This window comes from Varanus komodoensis, unplaced genomic scaffold (genome assembly GCF_004798865.1).
Source record: "Varanus komodoensis strain SLA01 unplaced genomic scaffold, ASM479886v1 scaffold36, whole genome shotgun sequence".
NCBI classification, from domain to species: domain Eukaryota; kingdom Metazoa; phylum Chordata; class Lepidosauria; order Squamata; family Varanidae; genus Varanus; species Varanus komodoensis.
Window position 1 is genome coordinate 1221370 of NW_025335873.1, and position 8710 is coordinate 1230079.

The 8710-nt window shown below is 58.4% G+C and overlaps 1 protein-coding gene across 1 annotated transcript; it reads left to right on the forward strand.

Moving 5' to 3' along the window:
- Nucleotides 1-2: 2 nt before the first annotated feature.
- Nucleotides 3-8137, forward strand: UCK1 (uridine-cytidine kinase 1; the record flags this gene model as incomplete). The annotated part of the gene is made up of 7 exons (XM_044439710.1): nt 3-80; nt 1506-1665; nt 3764-3860; nt 5007-5149; nt 5423-5517; nt 6967-7015; nt 7848-8137. Coding segments are annotated over 7 exons (810 nt in total), but the record flags the coding sequence as incomplete, so codon positions are not given.
- Between the last annotated feature and the right edge of the window lie 573 nt (nt 8138-8710).

An 8710-nucleotide genomic window follows, 5' to 3' on the forward strand; every position in this document is an offset into this window, starting at 1 on the left:
CCTCGGGCGCCGGGGAGGCGGAGCCCGGACCCCAACCCGCCCCGCATATCGGGGGGAGCGGCGGCACCGCCAGCGGCAAGGTGAGCGGGCCGAGGGCCGCGCGGCGGCTCCCTGCTCCCGGCCCGGGGGCCCGCCCGGCGTGCAGCGCGGGGGGCCGCTGGGCGAGCGCGGGGGGCGCCGGGGCAACCCGCCGGGGCGTCGTCACGCGCACGCGGGGCTGGGGGCCGTGGGAGTCCGGGGCGGGTTGGGGTCCGGGCGGCGAAGGCGCTCCCGAGGTGTCCGAGGCTGGACCGGCGGGATGCGCCGAGCCGGGCGGAGGAAGCCCCGGAAGGAGAGGCGCGTGGGGACGGGCGCGACGCGCGGGAACTGCCCGGGTGCAGGGGGAGGGTTGACCCCGGGCGGGGGCCCCGACGGCCGTTCGGGCGCCCCCGAAGGCGGACTTGCAGCGCCGCATCCCGCCACGGGCCCTCGGGCGCCCCGGCTTGCGCGCGCAAACGCCCCTTGTGTCCCGGCAGCCGCCGATGCATGGAGGGCCGAGGGGTGTGTTGATTTTTCAGGCTTCCCCATCTCTCCAGCTTCAGTCTGTGCAAGGCGCTAGTCCCTGTGGGGCATAAGGCAATGCTAATAAGTAGGATTTTGCATTTGCACTTCTCTCCCAATGTGTTCAGAGAGATTTTCGCTCTAGTTGAGTTCCTGAGCCCTGCTTTTCCTCCAAGGAACCCAGGGCAGCCGTCTCCTCTACACTTCACCCTCACAACATCCCTGTGGGGTAGGTTAGCTGGAGAGGGCCTGTGGCTGGCCCAGTGGCACCCAGTAGAGCAGCTTTTGGGCAGGGGTGCCCCTGATGCCAGGCAAGCACCCTCGAGGATCAGCAACCCGAAAGAGAGGCCCCTGTGCCAGATTCCAGTTTGTGTGGGGGTTCAGCCTGGCCCCCCGTGGCTGGAATGGCAATAATGGGGTTTTACCCCCTGGGGGTGTCCAGGCTCATCCTCCCATGGATTGCACCGTGTTTATTCTGAATTCATTTGTGCTGTAATGCGGCGGTCACCCTTCTCTGACAAGCTCTGCCGCTTTGAATTTCCCCGCCTCACACCAGTGCCAAGCCAGGATAACCTTTCTGGCTTCTGAGGATTGACTCTAGTCCATAGCAAATCTGTCGGGCTTTCGGGTGCTGCCAGATTCCCTGTTGTATATAAAGGTAGCGTGGCTACCTTTGTGAGCGCTATTAAAATATCTGTTATTAATCTGCTTTAGGATTCTTCTGCCCCAGTCCTTGTTTACACATGTGGCTTCTCCGTGCATGATGTTTTCCAAATTAATCTCCCGAGTTTTCCTGTGGCCACCGCGGGGCCTCTTACCTGCTTTATGCCGAATTATTTTTCGGCTGCCTTTAAGGGTAAAACTCTGCCTGTTCACAGCCGCTAAAATCAGTCGCCCTTCAGAATACGTGCATTTTTATATCGGTCAGGACTGACTTGTTTGTTCTTTTTGCTTCCCACCCAAAGTCAACGGTATGCGAGAAGATCATGGAGCTGCTGGGCCAGAACGAGGTGGACCATCGCCAACGGAAAGTGGTCATCCTCAGCCAGGACCGGTTCTACAAGGCGCTTACGGCGGAGCAGAAGGCAAAAGCCCTGAAAGGGCAGTACAACTTTGACCACCCAGGTATGTGAGGTTGCTGCCTTTGGGGCTGCATTTATCTCTCTATTGGAGTGGGGTTTTTTAAGTGGGGTGTTGAAAGTATTTGTTTTAACCTTCTGTATCCTTGCTTTGCTAAGTGTGTTTTTAATATTGCATTCATCTGTTTTTAAATGTTAGGAGAGGCCTTTGAAATGCAGCATAAAAAACTTTCACAAACCCCAGGCAGTTTAATTTAAAAAGTAAATTTGGCAGAAGCTCTTGAACCAACAAGCCAAAGCAAAGCAGAACAAGTCAGCTTTAAAATAGTATTTATGTATGTATATATATATATACATGTATGTATTTATACGCCATTTATAACTGCCAAGGCTTTCCCATGAGGCTTACAACACATAAAACGCATTAATAAATAAATCACATTAAAACCTATTAAAACACAACAAACTAAAACAGCTATGAAAACAACGTAAAAAGGGCCACAACATTTAGGCTAAGTGTTAAAAAAATTCTTTAAAAGATTTTCAGTTTTTTAATTTACAAAAATGTACTGTATTGAAACATTAAAATTAAGAGGTTAAAATGGCAGGGTGTGATACTTGAATTTGGTGCCTAAAAGAACACCAAGTTCGTGCTGATGTCATCCGCTTTGGAAGGAGGTTCTGAAGTCAGCCCTCTCTTACGGGCTCTTACGGGATTCGGAGACAGGCCGGAGCAGAGAAGGATGGTCAGACGCCGTCCTTTGTGGATTTGGGCGCTAAGTCCAAATGCACACCGAAGCTGAGCATGGTGTGGAAGGGAGTGTTGGGCTGGTGAGACCCGGGCTCAGTTGCTGCTCGACTGTGAAGCTTAGCAGGTGACACTGGATGCGTCGCCAGCTCCTAGCCCAACCGACCTCACAGGGAAGAGAGGATACAGGTAGCGGTGAGAAGAACTGTGTATGCCCACCTTGCGGGGTCAACTGGAATATAAACAAACAAGAACAAACAGTTTTAGCTCTTTAAAGATTATCCGAACCTTGACTTTGACGCAGCAGTGAATTGGGGGTGGGGGGTGATTTCTGTAGAACTAGTGCCAGTAAATTGCAGCTGTTGCCAAATGGGGGAGAATATTATTTAGGCAAGGAAAACTTTCTCTTTATTTTTCCATATCTGCAGGAAGAGAGGAAACTGTAAGGAAGAAAATAAAAATACAACTCTGTAATTTTTTAAAAAAATAATTTTAATAGCTTGTCATTTTTTCTCATAAGGAACTTGAGGTTGCTTACATAATCCTAATATATATCCCCACAGCGAACCAGCAAGGTAGGTCAGGCTGAGAGTCAGCGACTAACCTGAAGTCACCCAATGCACTTAACGGCTGCATGAGGACTAGCCTCTTCAAGTTCCAGCCCAACCTTCCAACCGCTGGCTTTCTAATCAAAATAGATTATTACATGCATTCTTACCAACACTTATAATTTTCGGTATGTTCCCATCATTTGAGTGCAATTTGCTTATTTTTACACTTCCTTTGGGGGGAGAGCTGGAGGTTAATTTTCTTTCATACCCTTTTAGCTTTTGACAGATCACATCTCTTAAAATAACAGTTTTCTGGAGAAACTGGACATCTGTGTTTATGACATTTATTTTCAAATGCACATCTTGCTTTTCTCTGTTGAAAAAAATCGCAGACTATGAAAAAAGACTGTAAAGAACATAAAATGCAGCAGCTAAAACGAATCCACCGATTAAACTATATTCATAAAGCAGAAAAGGGCAGTATAAGGAAGAACCAGACGATCTGGTAATGCTGCATTTCTGTCTGTGTGTCGGGCTGCCTTTACCTCGTCACATAGTGCAGCACCCGATGTCGTGGCTCAGCATTCCCACCTGTAAAATGGGGAGCAAAGGAAGCTGCCCCTTGGGCTTGGACCTGCTTCCGCAAGCTGTGCTCTGTGGGCTTGGTCCGCCACAGCAACCCCCCTTTGCCTCAGGGATGTGGGCCCCGCTCGGCCAGGTGGCACAGGAAGCACCCCCCGCACCGCAGCTGGAGCACGCGGGCCGTGATACGTCCGAGACAGACCCTGTGCGCCGATCTGGCCGCTGCTTGCGTGACGCCTGGCTGCGCTTCTCGCGTCCTTTAGATGCTTTTGACAACGAGTTGATGCAGATGACCCTGAAGAGCATCGTGGACGGCCAGACCGTGGAGGTGCCCACCTACGATTTCGTGACCCATTCCAGGTCAGCGCCCCTGCCCGTCGTGTTGCTTGCCCGCCCCCTGGCCTCGGGGGCCTCCGTTCCTGCCCCGCAGGGGGCGAGGGCACCACCTGGCAGCCCCATTGCTGGGGAGCATGTTGGGGTGGGTTGCGTTTATGTCTGGCGGGGCTGCTCTGCTTGGGCTCCCCGGCGTCCCTGCCGGCACGGGGAGGACATCCAAGGGCCCCCCCCCGCTTGCTTCCCAGACTGGCCAGGGCCAGCTTTACTGCAGCCTTGTGCCCTCCAGGGCATGTTGGAGTACAGCCGCTCGCCAAATTCAGGCACGGCTATGCTGGCCGTGGATGATGGAGCTTGTAGTCCCACAGCCCCAGAGGACAGGAAGCGGGGCGGGGGGCAGTCCACTGGACTAGGGACCCGGGGTGTCAGCTTTGCCTTCCCACGTCCCCCTGCGCCCACCGGGTTGGCCTGCATCCTCCCCTGCCTCGGCTTGGCTTAATGTGGTTGCCGGAGGGAAGTCCTTTGATGCTCCGGAGTTCGGTGTGGCCAGGGCTGCCTGCCGAGCACCGTCGGCTCATGGGCGAGTGCGCTGGGGTGGCGGGCACGGATCACGAGGCCCTCTTGGCCGGGGCACCTGCCCAAGGGCAGCGAGACACCCCCAGCCGGGTCAGGCAGCTGGGTTTGCGAACGGGCTCGTGTTCCCCACGGAACAGGCACGCTTCCAAAAGGGCTGCATGCAGAAAACTCTGCCCGCAGGGGGAGGGAGCCAGCCGGGCCGTCCCTTGGGCTGAGAGCAGCCAGCGCGCGTCACGAGTGGGGAAGCCGCGCGGGCCCTTCCTCCTGGCACCGCCGGGCGACTGCTTGAGGAAATGACACGTGGCAACCCGCAGAAAGGGGTGGTGTGTGAACTGGCTTACACCATGGCAGCTTGTGCAGGGCGTTTGCCTGCATGCCCGTGAACAGTTACAGGATCGCGCTGTCTTCAGCCAAGAGGGAAGTTTCTGGGAGCTCCCCCCCCATGACACAGCCAACCCCCTGCCACAAGTCTCTGTTGCCAGGGCGCTGGAGGGCTGTGGGGCAAGGGAGGGGAAGAACCCCCCCCCCCCGGCAGGGGATCCAGTCTGCCCGGATTCAGCCCCGTGCCTCCTGGGAGACTGACCGCTTCTGCTCTAGGCTGCCTGAGACCACGGTGGTGTACCCTGCGGACGTGGTTCTCTTTGAGGGGATTCTGGTGTTCTACACGCAAGACATCCGGGACATGTTCCACCTCCGCCTCTTTGTGGACACCGATTCGGACGTCCGGCTCTCGCGGAGAGGTAAGGCCAGGGCCCCGCTGGCCTGCGAGTGCTCGACCAGACCAGTTCTGCTGCTGAAGGGTGCGGGGAAGGGCTTGTCTGCTCGGGGCGGAGTCGTGGAGGGAAGCGGCCACCTTCCTGGCCAGGGCCCGAGTCTGGCACACCTGGCACGCAGAGGGGGGGGGGAGGGCTTCGCCAAGCGATGTGCTTTCAGCCGCCCTTCCCACCTCTGGGGTCTTGAGAAGGCCGCATCCAGCGACGCTCTCAGCCTCCTGTTGGCGTGTTTTGCTCTAGTTCTTCGGGACATGAAACGAGGAAGGGACCTGGAGCAGATCCTGACCCAGTACACGACGTTTGTCAAGCCGGCCTTTGAGGAGTTCTGTTTGCCGGTAACAAAACCCCTCCCAAAACCCCCTTTGTGCAGAAAGGAAGGGCTGGGGGAAGCGAGAGGACAGATTCCTCGCTGTGCCTCCCACTTCCTGTGCCTCCCACCTGGCCTCCAGGTGTAGTGCTCTTTTTCTTCCCAAGAGCACAGGCAGGGGAAGGGCCCTGCATAGGCGAGGTTTTAGCCCAGTGTTCATTCTGGCCGTTGGGGGTCTTTTCCAGCATTTGATCCTTCCAAGCTGAGTTTTCGCAGAAGCGACCTCCTCAGCCCAACCATGCACCTTGCCGCTCATCCGTCACCCCTCCCCGTCTTTAGAAAGTTCACCAGGAGCCACCTGGTATCAACTCGGGCAAGGCCTTGCCTAGGCACTGGACCGAGTCCCCTTGCGCCCGGCGTGAGGATCAGCCCCACAGACCGTCTGTCGCTGGTTTCGGAGCGGGGCTGCGCTGTGTCATGCGCTGAGGGGCCCCAGTGCTGCAGCCGGCCAACGCTTGGAGCAGTTGCTTGGGCTTCCCAGGGAAATGTTTGGAAGGAAGAATTGACTCGGGAAAGCCTGGAAAGAGAAGGGAAAAGGGGGGCACGGGTGGCCTGTGCCAGGCTGTAGGTGGAGCCCCTTCTCGGCTGCAGCTCTGCCCCATGCGTAGTTTGGGAGGGGCAATTCCAGCGAGAAGGCATTCAAGGACGGCAGGGCCGCTGGAGTGGGCCCGATTGCTGGCCCGGGTGCAGCGGGAGGCCTCAGTCGTGGCCGGCCACGCCGGCTTCCAGCTGCTGGGAGTCGAAGGGCCGCCTGGGCCATACCCCAGGCCTGCGTTGCCCAGAATGGTGCGAAGTGAGGCTGCCGCTCGGTTCACTGGGAACTGCTGTCCTGGGAGCGAGCTGCACGTGGGCCGCTCGTGAATCAGGCTGACACAGGCAAACCCGCACTGCTGCTTATCTGGGTTGTTAACCACAAAAAGATTGGGAGCGGTCACAACTCGGCAACAAACCTTGGCTTCCATCCCCGGGTCGATCGCGATTGGCAACGGGCAAGGCAGCACGAGCCCGTTGTCCGTCCTCGCTCTGACCTGTCCTAACAAGGGAGCCGGAGAGGCCCAAGTCGCGCAGCTTCGGCTTCCCAGTGAAGGCAGCTGGACTGCCGTTCTGGGATGGCTGACTTGTGGGCCTCCATTGCTCTGCCCCGCTGCCTGTGGGACTCGGAGCCCCACCTCAAGTTCCAGCGTCCCCTTCCCTCGAGCACGCCCTGGTGGTCGGCGGGAAACGGCTCCCGCTGCGCTTCTCGTGGCACCTTGCAGGTGCCAGGTGCGACGACTGGTGGAATCCGAGGGACTCCCCCGCGGTGTCGGTGGGGCTGGCCCCCTTGGCTTCCCCGCTCGTGGTGGGTGTGACCAGGCGCTTCTGGGGGTTTCTTCCCAGGCTGTGACTTTGACTGAGGTTGTTTCTTTCCCACCTGCAGACCAAGAAGTACGCAGACGTGATCATCCCGCGAGGGGTGGACAATATGGGTGAGCGGCCCGCGTGGCGTTAGCCTGTCTGGCGCTGCCCCCCAGAGTGCCTCGCCCAGACTCTGGCCAGAGCGCGAGCCGAGGACCAGGTCAGGGGCCGGCAGCGCCTCGCGGCCAAAGGAGTCTCGGCAGACGGTTCGTGCGGCCTGAGCCCGAGTCTGGGGACCCTCAGGGGGTCCTGCTCCTATTCCTGCCCCCTGCAATGGACTTGCAAGGTTTGGCACCCTGCTTCGGCCCCCTGGGAAAACGTCTGGGAGGGGGAACTGTCTCCGGAAAAGCCTGGGAAGGAAAGGGATGCGCAGGCAGCGGAGCTCCTGCCGCTAGATCGGCCTCCCACACAAGGGACCTTTTGGCTCCGCTTTGCCAAGCTTGGCCCGCTCTCACAAAACTCCCTCTGGCCGGTGCATCAGTAAATAGGTTGAGTGCCCCCTTTTCAGTGGGCCTGCCTTAGGCGGATGCTGCCTACCGTATATACTGGCACATAAGGCGACGTGAGACGAGGTCGAGATTTTGGGCTGATTTTCTGGTGTTTGTCGTACGTTGGGTGCACAAGATGGCCCCCAATTTTTGATTCGCTGTTTCCTATCTCAGGGGTCGCCTTATGTGCCGGTCTGTAAGGCATCTGCTTTATGGGAAGTTCTCCCCGTTCAACTCCAGTGGGAGGGTGTCCTTGGCTGTGGGTCCCGGGCAGGTTGAAAGGCTGCGGAGGAGTCTTTTTCCGGGGAAAGCCCGCCAGGTGCAGGGACCTCCCTGATCTTCTGGGGGGGGGGGCAAGGAGTGAGGGTGGCTGCCCCGTCGCCCCAGTGACGCCTCGCCTCGCTTGCCCCCGCAGTCGCCATCAACCTCATTGTGCAGCACATCCAGGACATCCTGAGCGGCGACCTCTGCCGGTGGCACCGTGGCGCCGTCAACGGGCACAGCCGGTCGTCCAAGCGGCCTTTCCCCGAGCACGTGGACAGCGGCCCGCTCCTGGCGCCCGGCAAGCGCTCCCACCTGGAGTCCAGCAGCCGCCCCCACTGAGCGCGGCCAGAAGCCCTGGAGGCGCCTCCACACCGGCCGGACGCGAGGGGGCTCGGGGGCATGCAGGGGCACCCGGCCAAGAGGCCAAGGCCTTGGTGCAGAGGCCGTGGACTGCTGCCTCCTCCACGGCTTTGCCCCCCCCCGTGCTTCGGGGGGGGGGGGCGGTTCCCAAGCCAGCCCCACTCCGCTCCTGGAACAACCAGAAACTCCTGGGCCTGCAAGGTAGTACAACAAAGATTTGGCTTTGCATTCATGTTTTTCTTACCTGCTGCTCTCGCATTAAGTGTGGTAGCAAAGAGTGTGTGTGGGGGCAGTTTAGTGCATGCCCCCCCCCCCCCAGGCCAGCCAGAGGGGTGCTCTCCACAGCCCTTTTCTAAGCAGATGGTAGCCCTGATCGCCACCAGCCGTGGCTGCAACTGCCAGCGTCTCTCAAGGGAAGACTTTCCAGTGCCACTTGATCTTTTTAATGGAGCGAGGAGAGAATCACGTGAGTCTTCCTTCTGCTTCAGGCGCCTTTCCTAGCCTCCCCCCGCCCCAGCCCCTCCCCGTAAACTGGAGTGGGGAAGAAAGAGGATCCCCGGCTAGAAATAGAAAGCAGGCTGCCGCCTCACTCCAAAGGCCAAGCCGGTGGGCTGCCACGCCTGAGACGAAGGGAGGCATGGGGCCCTTTGCCCG